The 17,034-nt window shown below is 43.9% G+C and overlaps 2 protein-coding genes across 2 annotated transcripts; one reads left to right on the forward strand and one right to left on the reverse strand.

Moving 5' to 3' along the window:
* Positions 1–12: 12 nt before the first annotated feature.
* chid1 (chitinase domain containing 1) lies at positions 13–12,026 on the forward strand. Its single transcript, XM_041836764.2, has 12 exons — positions 13–527; positions 1,130–1,279; positions 2,039–2,171; positions 3,093–3,137; positions 3,948–4,054; positions 7,150–7,211; positions 7,710–7,802; positions 8,827–8,925; positions 9,078–9,227; positions 9,887–9,967; positions 10,163–10,205; positions 11,332–12,026. Exons 1-12 carry the CDS (start codon positions 399–401, stop codon positions 11,428–11,430), a joined length of 1,191 nt encoding a protein of 396 aa, XP_041692698.2. The 5' UTR covers positions 13–398; the 3' UTR covers positions 11,431–12,026.
* gatd1 (glutamine amidotransferase class 1 domain containing 1) lies at positions 12,025–16,104 on the reverse strand. Its single transcript, XM_041836766.2, has 7 exons — positions 15,975–16,104; positions 15,534–15,610; positions 15,318–15,423; positions 14,852–14,959; positions 14,420–14,514; positions 14,190–14,283; positions 12,025–13,729 (listed from the first exon to the last, which is right to left on the reverse strand). Exons 1-7 carry the CDS (start codon positions 16,021–16,023, stop codon positions 13,614–13,616), a joined length of 645 nt encoding a protein of 214 aa, XP_041692700.2. The 5' UTR covers positions 16,024–16,104; the 3' UTR covers positions 12,025–13,613.
* Between the last annotated feature and the right edge of the window lie 930 nt (positions 16,105–17,034).

Below are 17,034 nucleotides of genomic sequence, written 5' to 3' on the forward strand. Positions count from 1 at the left end.
CACTAGAGTTCTCTATCATTCTCTATGGTTCACACTGACACAAGGACCTGCAACTAACTGCATGGGTAGAGTTGAGTGAGATTGCTAGTATATTCGTGATTTCTCACTGGTTATAATTCATATAAAAATGTTGAATTGGCAGTGGGCACCATGCATCTTTGGGTGTCTAGCTGACTCGATAACAATAACACCGTAACTCTAGCCAGGCAGCGTGATTTTGGCCGGAACTCACAAAGCTTCCGACACAGTTTCCTGTATCACACTAGCTAGAACTTGTAATTATCTGATTGGATAAGTTAGCTAGAAATCCGTTTTTCATTTCGTGTTGGTGCAGCCAACTGCAGTAGCAGCAATTGGTATCATTCCCTGTCTCTGTGTAGCTTGACTCAGAGGAGAAGATGAGAGCAGAAGCGACGTTCATCCTTGTGCTACACACCATCCTGTCTGCCCTGTTGGTCAGCGATGTTAGTGCTACGCTGTCCAGGACTGATGCCAAGAAGAAGGACTCCAAAACACAAGAGCCAGAGGTGAGGAAGAGGAGGATAGTGGTGATTTTATGATGAGGATGAGTGGTGGAATCACTCTTTTCCATCCTGGAATGGCCTCAATTAGCTACGCATATTATGGACACTGGAGTTAAATGTCCTTAGCTAGGGCTCAGCCCATGTGTGTGGGGAAAGTGTGGACTTTGTATTCCCCTTCTACCCAGTTCTGATTTCAGTAAATGACCAGTATTGTAGAAGGGACATAGACCACAATGAATGAATGATATAAATTGTCACTGTTTGTTCAGCTAGTCTCATCCCAGTTCCCACTATTGCCGTGTCTTCCTCCAAGACTACCAGGGTTGGGGGTCAATTCAGGAAGGTGATTTTGAAGTTAAAATCCAAGAAATTGAACAACTTTTAGAAATACATTTTCTGCCTTTTTCAGGTTATTGAGGAAACCATTGAAAATAGATGCCCTTTTTTCCAATGATTTTGAATTGGAATTTCAGTTTACTTCCTGAATTGACAGCCTTCAAATTGGAATGGACCCCAACCCTGGAGACTACAGTTGGTCTGGTTTTTACAACTACACACGCAGATCGTTTTATCTTGTGTTTTGTGTATTATTGTTGTTATATCAGACGTCCCAGGCGGAGCAGTCGGTGCTGGAGCGAGGTCTTGTTGTTGTTGACCCTCAGTGGAAGGACATCGTAAAGGAGGAGAGGAGATACTGCCAACGGGCTGTGACTAAACACACGTTCCAAGGGCCCGTGCTGGGATATATAACTCCTGTAAGTGCAGTGCTTGATTTGGGCACGAGCTCTCATGGGAGCTGAGATCCGGCAACACAAAAGTTATACTGCTTGAGTTCCTGCACCTCTTATAAAAACGATTGGCTTAAAAGTATTGCATAGTTCCTCGACCCTAAATATAAACAGTACCGGCACACAATAATGAGTACCGACACCTATTTTAGTCTATTGTCAGGCGCTGTTTAAGTCCGTAAAAGCAGGTTGGTGTGTTGGTTTGTAGCCCGGTTTAACCAGACTGAACGCTGCGATCACCTTTGAACAACAGTTAAACTTGGTCCTCTACAGAAATGTTGTCCATTTTTGCCTGCAGATTAGCCTTTAATCCAGAACCTTGTACTCCTTGTACTCCATGTTTAGCATGGCAAGGAGGAGCATGATAACTCAGTACAGACTGGTACCCAGACTACCTGCAGGTACCAATGTGTATATCTGGTTGATTCTGATCACTCTGCTTTTACTGTTTAAATGTCTGTGTGTTTTAATAGTGGAACTATTATGTTACTACTGTTGTGTAAAAGCTATATCTCATCAATAGGCTCCTTGAATACTTTCTGAATCAATTCTTCATATAACCTCTCACTTTCTCTCTCTCACTTTCTCTCTCACTTTCTCTCTCTCTCTCTCTCTCTCATGCTCTCATGCTCTCTCTCTCTCATGCTCTCTCTCTCTCTCATGCTCTCTCTCTCTTCTTTCTCTCTCTCACTTTCTCTCTCTTCGCTTTCTTTTCCCATCCTCCAGTGGAACTCCCATGGTTACGATGTTGCCAAGGTGTTTGGTTCCAAGCTGACCTCTGTGTCTCCAGTGTGGCTACAGCTGAGACGGAGAGGACCAGAGAGCTTCCATATCACCGGTCTTCATGACCATGACCCAGGTAAGGGGACCAGAGAGCTTCCATATCACCGGTCTACATGATCATGACCCAGGTAAGGGGACCAGAGAGCTTCCATATCACCGGTCTTCATGACCATGACCCAGGTAAGGGGACCAGAGAGCTTCCATATCACCGGTCTTCATGACCATGACCCAGGTAAGGGGACCAGAGAGCTTCCATATCACCGGCCTTCATGACCATGACCCAGGTAAGGGGACCAGAGAGCTTCCATATCACCGGTCTTCATGACCATGACCCAGGTAAGGGGACCAGAGAGCTTCCATATCACCGGTCTTCATGACCATGACCCAGGTAAGGGGACCAGAGAGCTTCCATATCACCGGTCTACATGACCATGACCCAGGTAAGGGGACCAGAGAGCTTCCATATCACCGGTCTTCATGACCATGACCCAGGTAAGGGGACCAGAGAGCTTCCATATCACCGGGTCTTCATGACCATGACCCAGGTAAGGGGACCAGAGAGCTTCCATATCACCGGTCTACATGACCATGACCCAGGTAAGGGGACCAGAGAGCTTCCATATCACCGGTCTACATGACCATGACCCAGGTAAGGGGACCAGAGAGCTTCCATATCACCGGTCTTCATGACCATGACCCAGGTAAGGGGACCAGAGAGCTTCCATATCACCGGTCTTCATGACCCAGGTAAGGGGACCAGAGAGCTTCCATATCACCGGTTTTCATGACCATGACCCAGGTAAGGGGACCAGAGAGCTTCCATATCACCGGTCTTCATGATCATGACCCAATCTGCCATAGACTAACAGGAATAATGTCAGACAATGTTGTGATGCCTAAGAAATATGTACATTTACTAAGGGAGTAGATGTGAAATATAGAGAAAATATAGAAAGTTGTGTCTTTCAAAGATAAAAACTCTCTCCTTCTTTTGTAGGTTGGGTAAAAGCTGTGCGGAAGGCAAACAAAAAAATCAAAATGCGTAAGTGTATGTTAAACTCAGCTTTTTTTACTTTAAGTATATTCCCAGATGACCTCACTACGGTATCATTCAGTCACCTGCAGCTCCAATGATCACTCTCCTTCTGGTCAAACTCTCCTTCTGGTCAAACTCTCCTTCTGGTCAAACTCTCCTTCTGATCAAACTCTCCTTCTGATCAAACTCTCCTTCTGGTCAAACTCTCCTTCTGGTCAAACTCTCCTTCTGGTCAAACTCTCCTTCTGATCAAACTCTCCTTCTGGTCAAACTCTCCTTCTGATCAAACTCTCCTTCTGGTCAAACTCTCCTTCTGGTCAAACTCTCCTTCTGGTCAAACTCTCCTTCTGGTCAAACTCTCCTTCTGGTCAAACTCTCCTTCTGGTCAAACTCTCCTTCTGGTCAAACTCTCCTTCTGGTCAAACTCTCCTTCTGGTCAAACTCTCCTTCTGATCAAACTCTCCTTCTGGTCAAACTCTCCTTCTGATCAAACTCTCCTTCTGGTCAAACTCTCCTTCTGATCAAACTCTCCTTCTGGTCAAACTCTCCTGCTCTCTAGTCCTAAAATAGGGCCCGGTGTTTGGTAATCATGTGACATGTCTGGATTTGAACGTTTACTTCAATATTTTTCATCAAACTGTCCCCTTGTCTTTTTATGTCAGATGGTCCAGCACTGTACTCAGACAACTGCTTTCATTTTTGGTGTAATTCTCATTTCTGGACGAGGCTTAAAATACAGGATAGAATCTTGCTCTATTTCACATGATTCCCAAACACAGGGCACATGATCTTGTTCTTCTCTTCTCTTCCGCTCAGTTCCTCGCCTGTTATTTGACGGCTGGTCGTACCAGGACTACATGAGTGTTCTTGGCAGTGAGGATGAGATCGAGGAGCTGGGGACTGAGATGGTGGACGTAGCTAAGGTAAGGAGGGGCATTTTTGCTTTATTCAGACATTTTGGGACACTGTAAAGTCCATGGTGAATAAGAGCACCTCCTCCCAGCTGCCCACTGCACTGAGGCTAGGAAACACTGTCACCACTGATAAATCTACAATAATCGAGAATTTCAACAAGCATTTTGCTACGGCTGGCCATGCTTTCCACCTGGCTACCACTACCCCGGCCACCAGCTCTGCACCCTCCGCTGCAACTTGCCCATGCCCCCCCCCGCTTCTCCTTCACACAAATTCAGACAGCTGATGTTCTGAAAGAGCTGAAAAATCTGGACCCCTACAAATCAGCTGGGCTAGACAATCTGGACCCTTTCTTTCTAAAATTAGCCGCCGAAATTGTCGCAACCTCTCTTTCGTAACGTCTGAGATCCCCAGAGATTGGAAAGCTGCCGCGGTCATCCCCCTCTTCAAAGGGGGTGACACTCTAGATCCAAACTGTTACAGACCTATATCCATCCTGCGCTGCCTTTCAAAAGTTTTTGAAAGCCAAGTTAACAAACAGATCACCGACCATTTCGAATCCCACCGTACCTTCTCCGCTATGCAATCCGGTTTCCGAGCTGGTCATGGGTGCACCTCAGCCACGCTCAAGGTCCTAAACGATATTATATGACCGCGATCGATAATAGACAGTACTGTGCAGCCGTCTTCATCGACCTGGCCAAGGCTTTCGACTCTGTCAACCACAGCATTCTTATTGACCTCCTGAGTGGCGCAGTGGTCTAAGGCAGTGCTAGCTGTGCCACTAGAGATCATGGTTCGAATCCAGGCTCTGTCGTAGCCGGCCGCGACCGGGAGACCCATGGGGCGGCGCACAATTGGCCCAGCGTCGTCCAGGGTAGGGGAGGGAATGGCCGGCAGGGATGTGGGTTTGACTCCCACGGGGGGCCAGTATGAAAAAAATATATAAAAAAAAAATACAAAAATATAAAAAATGATGTATGCACTCACTAACTGTAAGTCGCTCTGGATAAGAGCGTCTGCTAAATGACTTAAATGTAAATGTTATTGGCAGACTAAATAGCCTTGGTTTCTCAAATGACTGCCTCACCTGGTTCACCAACTACTTCTCAGATAGAGTTCAATGTGTCAAATCGGAGGGCCTGTTGTCTGGACCTCTGGCAGTCTCTATGGGGGTGCCACAGGGTTCAATTCTTGGGCCGACTCTTTTCTCTGTGTATATCAATGATGTCGCTCTTGCTGCTGGTGACTCTCAGATCCACCTCTACGCAGACGAAACCATTTTGTATACATCTGGCCCTTCATTGGACACTGTGTTAACAAACCTCCAAACGAGCTTCAATGCCATACAACACTCCTTCAGTAGCCTCCAACTGCTCTTAAACACTAGTAAAACTAAATGCATGCTCTTCAATCGAACGCTGCTGGCACCCGCCCACCCGACTAGAATCACTACTCTCGACGGGTCTGACCTAGAGTATGAGGACAACTACAAATACCTAGGTGTCTGGTTAGACTGTAAACTCTCCTTCCAGACTCACATTAAGCATCTCCAATCCAAAGTTAAATCTAGAATCGGCTTCCTATTTCGCAACAAAGCCTCCTTCACTCATGCTGCCAAACATGCCCTCGTAAAACTGACTATCCTACCGATCCTTGACTTCGGCGATGTCATTTACAAAATAGCCTCCAACACCCTACTCAGCAAATTGGATGTAGTCTATCACAGTGCCATCCGTTTTGTCACCAAAGCCCCATATACTACCCACCACTGTGACCTGTACGCTCTTGTTGGCTGGTCCTCACTACATATTCGTCACCAAACCCACTGGCTCCAGGCCATCTATAAATCACTGCTAGGCAAATCCCCGCCTTATCTTAGCTCATTGGTCACCATAGCAACACCCACCCGTAGTATGCGCTCCAGCAGGTATATCTCGCTGGTCATCCCCAAAGCCAACACCTCCTTTGGCTGCCATTCCTTCCAGTTCTCTGCTGCCAATGACTGGAACGAACTGCAAAAATCTCTGAAGCTGGAGACTCTTATCTCCCTCACTAACTTTAAGCATCAGTTGTCAGAGCACCTTACCGATCACTGCACCTGTACACAGCCTTTCTGAAATTAGCCCACCCAACTACCTCATCCCCATATTGTTATTTATTTTGCTCATTTGCACCCCAGTATCTCTATTTGCACATCATCTCTTGCACATCTATCATTCCAGTGTTAATACTAATTGTAATTATTTTGCACTATAGCCTATTTATTGCCTTACCTCCATAACTTGCTACATTTGCACACACTGTATATAGATTTTCTGTTGTATTTTTGACTGTACGTTTTGTTTTACCCCATATGTAACTCTGTGTTGTTGGTTTTATCGCACTGCTTTGCTTTATCTTGGCCAGGTCGCAGTTGTAAATGAGAACTTGTTCTCAACTGGCTTACCTGGTTAAATAAAGGTTAAATAAAAAATTAAACAGAAAAGAAACAGCTTGGAGGGAGACAAAATGGGAAAGGAGGAGACGGGGATCAAACCCTGGTCTCTGGGGCACCAGGTCTGTCCATGTGGGCTCCCGAGTGGCGCAGTGGTCTAAGGCACTGCATGTCAGTGCTTGAGGCGTCACTACAGACCCCCTGGTTCGATTCCAGGCTGTATCACAACCAGCCGTGATCGGGAGTCCCATAGGGCGGCGCACAATTGGCCCAGCGTCGTCCGGGTTTGGCCGGTGTAGGCCGTCATTGTAAATAAGAATTTGTTCTTAACTGACTTGCCTAGTTAAATAAAGGTAAAATAAAAAAACAATTTAAAAAAAACTTAAGGAGTTGATTTCACGATATAATACTAATAGTAATGCAGTATAGTACATTTATATAACATCAGTTGGCAAGTGAGATTGAAAACAATTTACCAACCGCCAAAAAGCTGAATGTGTTGTGTGTTTTTCTAACGGTAAATATGATCATATACAGTAGGATGCCCCAAAGTGACTGTTTGTTGCAGACGTTGACTTCCGCTGTTTATTTCATAGGAGTGTTTCCTAAACGACTAACATGTCAAATGGAAATGCTCATTATGCTCATTGTGTTCTGCCTTTGCAGACAGAAGGCTTTGATGGCTATACACTGGAGCTGTGGAGTCAGTTAGGAGGGAACAAGAGACAGTGAGTAACCCAGTACGACGTGATACCATTACCTGTCTTAGCCATGTTAAGAACCCCTCTGAACCTGTCTTAGCCATGGTAAGAATTCCTCTGAACCTGTCTTAGCCATGGTAAGAACCCCTCTGAACCTGTCTTGGCCATGTTAAGAACCCCTCTGAACCTGTCTTAGCCATGGTAAGAACCCCTCTGAACCTGTCTTAGCCATGGTAAGAACCCCTCTGAACCTGTCTTAGCCATGGTAAGAACCCCTCTGAACCTGTCTTAGCCATGGTAAGAACCCCTCTGAACCTGTCTTAGCCATGGTAAGAACCCCTCTGAACCTGTCTTAGCCATGGTAAGAACCCCTCTGAACCTGTCTTAGCCATGGTAAGAACCCCTCTGAACCTGTCTTAGCCATGGTAAGAACCCCTCTGAACCTGTCTTAGCCATGGTAAGAACCCCTCTGAAGACACTTTTTGAACCGTAGTTTGTATTTACTGTAAACACTATTCCATTCAGGGAGCTGGTCCACATGGTGACACACATCTGTGAGGCTCTTAAGGAGAAGAAACTGGACTGTGTACTGGTCATTCCGCCAGCCGTCACACCAAGGTAGGTGATACAGACGTCACAGAAATATCACAACATGATTGATTTACTATTTTATCAGATCATTAAAACACAGCCCGGCTGAATTTTGTAGAACATTTTAGAGACCTTGGCGGTGTAGATACATGTATTTTGTATTTTTAATACAATTTCCTGCAATTCTACAGATGTCTCCATGGAGCTGGGAGAAAACGTTGCAGATTTAAAGCTAATTTCCTGCAATTCTATGCATTATGCCATGGCTAAAGCTGTGTTCTTTTCCTCAAACATAATACAATCAATACTGTTAAATTCATTGTTTTTGTAATTTTCAATTCTCCTTGAATGTCTAGCTTTTATTTGGATGATTGTTAGTTCTCAAAGATTATATTATAGTTCTCAAATATTATATTATTAAAAAATCTATAGGTCTGTTAAGGGAAAAAGGTGAGCAGTCATTGATAAAGTAAATCAAAAATCAATCCGTTGCAACAGGGAGACAACCTCCAGCGTTGGAGCGTAGAAGAATGTGTAACAGGCCTAGAGAAGGACTTTATAACCACTATCAGGAACAACTGTTCTGTCAACAATGTCACTAAATCCTGTAGGAACTCTAAACAAGGCGTAGTGACACTGGGCTAATGGTACCGAAGATGAAATCAGCTGCTCCAGAATCACAGAGTCACAGATACATTATCAGTGTGTCCTTGAATCCAATCTGGCATCAAACTTTAACCAGAACATTCGATAGTGGCAGTTTAACAGGTCATCAACGGGTATGAGGTTAATTCATCAGAAATTCCCCGTTATCTTTCCTACATACTTTATATCTGGTTTTAGTCGTTTTTAATTTACACTGAAAGTGTTTTTCCATCCTGAAAATACATTACAATGTTTTGACTTAAGCATCCCGGAAGAATGCTTAGGCTGCCCGCCCAAGGATTTCAATGGCAGGAAAATCCCTGCAATACCATTCGTACCATGTCTTTGATCTAACTGATCCATGTAATAACGGCAGGGAGGAGGTTCATCTTTCTGTTGTGATCAGTTCAGGCCAGCCGGGGATGTTCGGGAGAGAGGAGTTTGAGCAGTTAGCTCCCGTTGTGGACGGATTCAGTCTAATGACCTACGACTTCTCCTCTGGACGGTAAGATTTCCTTCTCACTGAAACAATCATATCCTTTTATTAAAAATATTATATTTGTAAAATGACCATCACTGAACATTTGACAGATGTTATAGGCCACTCCTATGTTGTTAGTATATCAGTAGTAAGTCAGGTTCTCTGCTACCTCCTAGACCGGGCCCCAGCTCCCCTCTACCCTGGGTCAGAGAATGTGTTCTAGAGTTGTCCCCCAACACCCAATGGAGACACAAGATACTGCTGGGACTGAACCTGTATGGACAGGACTTCTCCACCCACGGAGCTGAACCACTGCTGGGGGGCAGGTAGGATACTCCTAATAATACTTAATACGGGTAGTCGTTCTCTAGTAGCAGTAATCTATACAGATGACGGTACAGAAACTGCCAGGTTATTTTATGGGACAGAAATGGCCTCTCTCTTTCTGTCACCTCCAGTCCCCCTTCACCTCTCTCTCTCTCTTTCTGTCACCTCCAGTCCCCCTTCACCTCTCTCTCTCTCTCTTTCTGTCACCTCCAGTCCCCCTTCACCTCTCTCTCTCTCTTTCTGTCACCTCCAGTCCCCCATCTCTCTCTCTTTCTGTCACCTCCAGTCCCCCTTCACCTCTCTCTCTCTCTCTCTTTCTGTCACCTCCAGTCCCCCATCTCTCTCTCTTTCTGTCACCTCCAGTCCCCCTTTACCTCTCTCTCTCTCTCTCTCTCTTTCTGTCACTTCCAGTCCACCTTTACCTCTCTCTCTCTCTCTCTTTCTGTCACCTCCAGTCCCCCTTCACCCCCCTCTCTCTCTCTCTTTCTGGTATTTCCTGTAAAGGTTAATTGAGCTATTGAAGGAGCTGAAGCCTAGACTACGTATTACCCAGCAATAACACGAGTTACTCCATATAATATTCAACAGGCAAATAGTTTAGATTTATACTCCTTTCCCCAGACCTTATCCCCCTTCCTTTCTTCTCTTCCCTGTAAAGGTTCATAGAGCTCTTGAAGGAGCTGAAGCCCAGACTACTATGGGATGACCAGGCTGAGGAGCACTACTTCAGTTACAAGAGGTACAGTTAGTCTACTTCAGCTTCATATTATGACAACTCAAAGAACCATCATTCCCAGATTATATGAAGTGCAGTTTCCATTCAGGTCTCCTTTTATTTACAGTTTTTGTGAAGAAATGGGGCTTGTCTTGTCTGATATCTTGCCAGTATCATCACACCACAATAACTCACTTGATTTTATGTTCCACATTCTAGGAGCAATGGAGTCAAGCATGTGGTCTATTACCCAACACTGAAGGTATGACCTTTTGACCTCCATTTGATGTACAGAATACATCAGACACCATATACATCTGCAGATGATTCTCAAAATAACCAAATAAATACACACGTATAGAGTATCATGGCACACCAGGTTTAAGTTAAGTTGATTAATGATCAAACATTTTCCAGAAACACAGATCCTTATCATGTATTGCCCTCTTCTCCAGAAACACAGATCCTTATCATGTATTGCCTTCTTCTCCAGAAACACAGATCCTTATCATGTATTGCCCTCTTCTCCAGAAACACAGATCCTTATCACGTATTGCCCTCTTCTCCAGAAACACAGATCCTTATCGCGTATTGCCCTCTTCTCCAGAAACACAGATCCTTATCACGTATTGCCCTCTTCTCCAGAAACACAGATCCTTATCACGTATTGCCCTCTTCTCCAGAAACACAGATCCTTATCATGTATTGCCTTCTTCTCCAGAAACACAGATCCTTATCATGTATTGCCCTCTTCTCCAGAAACACAGATCCTTATCATGTATTGCCCTCTTCTCCAGAAACACAGATCCTTATCACATATTGCCCTCTTCTCCAGAAACACAGATCCTTATCACGTATTGCCTTCTTCTCCAGAAACACAGATCCTTATCATGTATTGCCCTCTTCTCCAGAAACACAGATCCTTATCACGTATTGCCCTCTTCTCCAGAAACACAGATCCTTATCACGTATTGCCCTCTTCTCCAGAAACACAGATCCTTATCATGTATTGCCCTCTTCTCCAGAAACACAGATCCTTATCATGTATTGCCCTCTTCTCCAGAAACACAGATCCTTATCACATATTGCCCTCTTCTCCAGAAACACAGATCCTTATCACGTATTGCCTTCTTCTCCAGAAACACAGATCCTTATCATGTATTGCCCTCTTCTCCAGAAACACAGATCCTTATCACGTATTGCCTTCTTCTCCAGAAACACAGATCCTTATCATGTATTGCCCTCTTCTCCAGAAACACAGATCCTTATCACGTATTGCCTTCTTCTCCAGAAACACAGATCCTTATCACGTATTGCCTTCTTCTCCAGAAACACAGATCCTTATCATGTATTGCCTTCTTCTCTGCATCTCTCCCTCTCTTCTCTAGTCTCTCCATCAACGAATCTCCTTAGCCACTGAGTTGGGTACAGGAATATCCATGTGGGAACTGGGTCAGGGATTGGACTATTTCTACGATCTTCTATGAGAAAGACACTCAAGCTCCTTTCTTTAGCAAATTAATCAACCGCTAAAATATCTGCAAATGTACAGTCCATGGTAATATTTGCTGAGCACCAACTAGCATGAGGATTACACTGTTATTTCTTTGACTACCTGGAATGAACGACGTCTCTTATCTCATGAAGACCAGGGTGATCATCGGTTGATTGTAGGAGACGGAGGCCAAGTTGTGTATACAGAGTAAATGTGACTGAACTAAGGAACTTGAAGCTGCCAACTTGGCAAGAGTTAGTTAATCATCCATCAAAGCAGCTTTCAACTGGGGCTTATAACAGGGTTATTATGGGATGTGGCACACAGAAGGTGTTCATGTTTTTAAATGGAAATACTGATATGAAATGGTAAGATAGAATAATACATAATATCATTTTTAAGGTCTGGTTTCCCGGACAGAGATGAAGCCTAGTCCTGAATCTCAATTGAAAATAGATTTTTAGTCCAGGACCAGGCATGTTTGTCAGGGTGACCGTTATAAATCAGACATTAGTCTGCTGCCCACTGCAGGAATGTGTTATGTTTCTTTAGAAGACATTTGACATGAAATAAAAAAGGTACATTGTTCAGTGTTGTTTTTTTAATATAAAAATGTAATCGACAATAGAAATTGAAGTCCTACATAGATACAGTGCTACTTTTTCTAATACCTTCACTGGTTGCTGCTTGATTAGGTTTGACATGTGGTAGCCGATCTAGAAGTACTAGAAACAGCTACTGTACTGCAGGGCTGGGGTCAATTCCATTTAAATTCCAGTCAATTCAGGAAGTGAACTGAAATTCCAATTCTCTTCAATGCTTTGTAGCTCAATTGGTAGAGCACGGCGCTTGTAACGCCAGGGTAGTGGGTTCGATCCCCGGGACAACCCATACGTAAAAATGTATGCACGCACGACTGTAAGTCGCTTTGGATAAAAGCGTCTGCTAAATGGCATATAATTTATATTATTATAAGGAAAAATTGGAATCTAATTGTAATTTGGTTGACTTACTTTCTGAATGGAAATGGAATTGACCCAACCCTGGTGTACAATACATAAAACAGGAGTCACACGTACAGCATGTCCTCAAGGCCCAACTAAACGTCATGATCAAATATATTACTAAATCCCTTTTTACCCAGACCCTTTATATTTGTCCTTCATATAACTAAATGTAAAGGAAGTCTACTTTGAGGTTTTGCTTCTGTATTTGAAAGGTTCCGTTTTCTTACTGTATTGTATGAGCCGTGTCTGCTAAATGATATCGATCATATCCCGTTCATGTCAAAATAAGGCTGGGATTTAAATCCGATCGCGCTTTGTGGGCAATGCACCTTTTAAAGAGCCATGGAACACGCAGATTGGCCAGTGTTTTTCTGTTGCTCATTAGAAAAACCACATTTCAGTCTTGCAGGTGTGTTTCCTGACCGATTCCGTGTTTGGTTAATTATGTTTGTCCCCCATGAGACACTGTAGACGCGACAGCCAATTTTCACTTCCTCAAAATCCCCAGAATGAATCTAAGATAACTCAATCCATCTGTAATAAATGTAGACGTTTTTGCCAAGGATGTTTTAGTTGTGTAATTTTACATCTAAGGTGTTTGGTGCAGTATTTCTCAAGTAAAGAAATGCGTGACTTGTTGTCTTATGTAAACAAAGTCGACGCTGCTGAGCAGGTCTGTCTCACTTGTCTATGCTATTGGATAGAGAGCAATCACTGCAGCTGTTCACCCCATGTTAGCGGGCAAAAGGACATTGTCAAATCAAAACCCCAACCTTCATTTACCCGTAGTGACGCACGGATGTTCCAAACTCTGTTTTAGATGACTGACTTTATGACCAGAATTATCCTATTTACACTTTGTATTAAATGTTGACACTAGAACAACTGTTTCTAACTCATATCAATACCAAATTGGCAGTTTTCAAATGGATTTGTTGCTTTTTAAAAAGGCAGTTGCTCTTTAAAGGCAATGTTCCCGCACATTCATGGTAAATGCTGCATATGTTGATTCAATGGCAGATTACCTTTAAGTGGCACATAGCCGACAAAGCACGATCGGATTGAATCCCGGCCAAGGCTTGTTAGCTTGGTCCCTACGTAGCAGATCGGATTGAATCCCGGCCAAGGCTTGTTAGCTTGGTCCCTACGTAGCAGAACAGAAGACATGTTACTTTCCATTACAGAGCATGATGAGGTTATTGACAGCGACTGACGTAGACTGTATGTTCTGTCCGGTCACCAGGTGTCTGTCGATCACTACATGCACGGCATCCTCCTGACTAGCTGGAAAAGAACAGCGATATGAAAATACGTCAGGTTACACACAACACTAACATCCACATCAGAGTCATATTGATTGGGTTCCTGGCTTCCTGCGGTGTTCAACACTACTTCCTCATGTGTAGAGACCTGAGACCAATCAGATCTCTGTACATTCTGAAGGAGTGTTGAACATGGCAGGAAACCAATCAATATGATTTACTGATAGGGTCGCAAAATTCCACTAACTTTCCCCACCAAAAAACAGGTTTTCCAGAAATCCTGGTTGTGGTATTCTGGATGTTATTGCTTATTCCATCCTGATTCTGGGACTGATTTTTTGGAAAGTTACCGGAATTATGCAACCCTACTTATTGATCATTTGAGCAACTCCTCTGCAATGTAGATCTCCTGAAACAACAACACCACCGTGCTGTAATGTTGACCTCCTGGAACAACAATACTAGTTATCTCCCACACTCACCGGTGTATGATCCTCCGCTGTCCTTGACAAAGTCCTCCACGATCAGAGGCAGGTTGGCAAAGTCTGGGCTCCTCACCAGCTCAAACACAGACGGCTGGGAAATAACACAACCGGGAGACTGGAAGTTGTATAAAACGAGTAGCCATATCTTTTAAAGCTAATCGGGTATATCATTGGCTTCTATGGATTTGGAATGTGGGAGGTATTTACCCCCTTAAAGAGACACTAACCCCTGTGAGACTGTAGCCGGAGAAGATCCACCTCTGTCCCTCTACTATGGCACAGCACAGACCAGATACACCTTGTCCCACAGCGCACACCGGCTCTGGTAGGTACAGACATGGTAGTGTCATGCAAAACAACGTCTCACAAACCACGCGACAACGTTTGACAATATTAGTTTCTAAACGTTTTGAGTCCCAAGATTTAGCTGAGGCCTCCGTTAGATCTGGATGGCTGAAGTGTTGCAGACTGTGATAGAAACGTTAAGGTAATTTCCTCTTCAGCCGACACATGCAGCGTTTACCATAAATACAGGAACATTACCTTTTACATTTGTATTGGGCTTTAGCGGATTGAATATAGACCTGATCTGGGTTAGGGGGATCTGCCCTATAGAGAGCTACACTAGAGACTAGGGGGATGGAGCACAGGGTACTAACTCTGCTGTGAGGTGAAGTGTGCGAGGATACGTGCCAGAGAGCCACTGTGCGCCAGGTCAGTGAGAGCCCCAGGACAGTCTGGAATCAGCAGAGCTTGGTACCGAGCACCTGGAATAGAGTGACGGTCATGACATCATCACGTGACCGTCGGCAAAGTATTATGCCGATTATTTCCATTTGTAATGATCTTAACAGTCACTGAATTACTGTCTAACAACTAACACATTTTGGATGAGGCTAAGAAGTATACAAAGGCTGCATACTTTTTTACAGTTTTAGTCATTTAGCAGACGCTCTTATCCAGAGCGACTTACAGGAGCAATTAGGGTTAAGTGCCTTGCTCAAGGGCACAGACAGATGTTTCACCTAGAAGGCTCAGGGATTAGAACCAGCGACCTTTTGGTTACTGGCACAACGCTCTTAACAATTAAGCTACCTGCCGCGTGTAATCATAAATGGATCTTACCATCTATTGACTCCAACTTGGCTGGGGTTGCAAAAGACTTTTGGCTGAAGTCTTGTACCCATCTGGCTGTGGTTTCATCCACCCCGACAAAATCTATGGGCTTCCCCTGGAAATAACAAAAAGACACCAACATCGTGTGTGTGTGTTTTTCGGTGTGTGTTTGTCTGTTTGTGGGTCTGTGTTTTTTCGGTGTGTGCGTCTCCGTGTGTGTCTCACCCCTGGTGTCGCCGTCTGCAGGTTGAACACCGAACTGCAGAGACAGAAGGCTTGATGGAACGACCGAGCAGACACTCCTGTTGAGAGAAGAGAGAATTTACACACAGTAGGCTAGCCACTAAAGCAGCAGCATGATAAGCCATTCATGGTGATGATTGTACGATATGATAATGATTATGTGTCAAACAAACAAGCCGGGATAAGATATAAGCACAGCTATAAATTATTAATATTGCCCTTTTTGAAACAGAAAAGATACTGTAAAACATGACTAATATGGGTACAGTAGCTATCAAGTTAGTTCAAATATGAAGACGCATTGTGTCCGTCACATGACATACACCTACAGTCAGCAGCGCCAGCTTGAGGTGCTCATATCGACAGAAGTGGATAAAGTGAAATGTTAATAATATGTAAACGCATTCAGTAGTTAACGCCTACCTTGTGCAGCTGCACTGGCCACAATTAGACAAGTGGGTTTAGAAGACATTTTAGTGGTTTATCAAAATCAAATCCGTTGCCTACCACCACAGACCATTAACCAAAAAAAATATGAAAACAGGAAGTGATCACAGTTCAACTTCCGTTTCATCTAGCCAATGACAGTACAACACCCGTTTTCACACTGAACGAATTTCAAAATAAAAGTCTTAGGTAGATCGGATGGTAGCAAGTGAAGAGCGCTTAAAACAATGTGAATATACTTGACAAAAACACTTCTTCTTCTTCTTCTTCTTCAATGAGGTTTAACGGCGGTTGGCATCCAATAAATGTTGTATTACCGCCACCTATTAGACTGGAGTACAACTCCCTTATACTTTGCTTTAAAAAATAAAAATAATAATAATAATAATAATAATAATAATAACTACCATCCTCCACAATTTACATCTATTTATTCCTACCTCTGGCCAACAGTCTGAAAGGATGGGACGCCACCACTTAACACACCCTGTAACTCTTCTGATGTCAAGTCTCGCACACCCAAATACCTCTCTGCAGCTGCCACCACAACATCTATTTTCTGCGACTTATATTCCATCCCTGCAGTACAGTTGATAACCATTGCTATAAATGGCTAAAATCCAATCTTACTGAAACATATATGACTTGTTGGTTTATCCCTCTGTACTGGTACAGATCTACTCCTCCCACCACTCCTCTCAGGATCCCTCCCCCTTGACCTATCTTCCTCTACTTCCTTCACTGCCTCAGCATATGACAACTTCTGCTCTAACCCTGGAAACCTCAACCTGCCTTTCTCGCACCGGACATTTCTGATCCCCAGCCCCATGGCCACCCCTACAATAGCACACACTACTTTCCCCAATGCTGCACATTCCTTTGTCTCATGCCCTTCTGCACACTTCTCACACCTAAGAACCTCCCACCTACACACTGCTGCCACATGCCCATAAGGTTGACACCTGTAACAACGTAATGGCACACTAGCTCGTACCGGATAACTTATATATCCTAACATCACTTTGTCGGGCAAAGA

This window comes from Coregonus clupeaformis, chromosome 19 (assembly GCF_020615455.1).
Source record: "Coregonus clupeaformis isolate EN_2021a chromosome 19, ASM2061545v1, whole genome shotgun sequence".
NCBI lineage: Eukaryota > Metazoa > Chordata > Actinopteri > Salmoniformes > Salmonidae > Coregonus > Coregonus clupeaformis.

What these genes read in the sequence shown, in the direction of transcription:
- chid1 (XM_041836764.2), top strand. Translation starts at nt 399, where the DNA reads ATGAGAGCAGAAGCGACGTTCATCCTTGTGCTACACACCATCCTGTCT. An exon ending in AAACAAAAAAATCAAAATGC is followed by an intron (nt 3,138 to 3,947) that starts GTAAGTGTATGT and finishes TCTTCCGCTCAG; the next exon opens with TTCCTCGCCTGTTATTTGAC. An exon ending in AGATGGTGGACGTAGCTAAG is followed by an intron (nt 4,055 to 7,149) that starts GTAAGGAGGGGC and finishes CTGCCTTTGCAG; the next exon opens with ACAGAAGGCTTTGATGGCTA.
- gatd1 (XM_041836766.2), bottom strand. Translation starts at nt 16,023, where the DNA reads ATGTCTTCTAAACCCACTTGTCTAATTGTGGCCAGTGCAGCTGCACAA. An exon ending in GGCCAGTGCAGCTGCACAAG is followed by an intron (nt 15,611 to 15,974) that starts GTAGGCGTTAAC and finishes TTCTCTCAACAG; the next exon opens with GAGTGTCTGCTCGGTCGTTC. An exon ending in ACACTTCACCTCACAGCAGA is followed by an intron (nt 14,515 to 14,851) that starts GTTAGTACCCTG and finishes TGTACCTACCAG; the next exon opens with AGCCGGTGTGCGCTGTGGGA.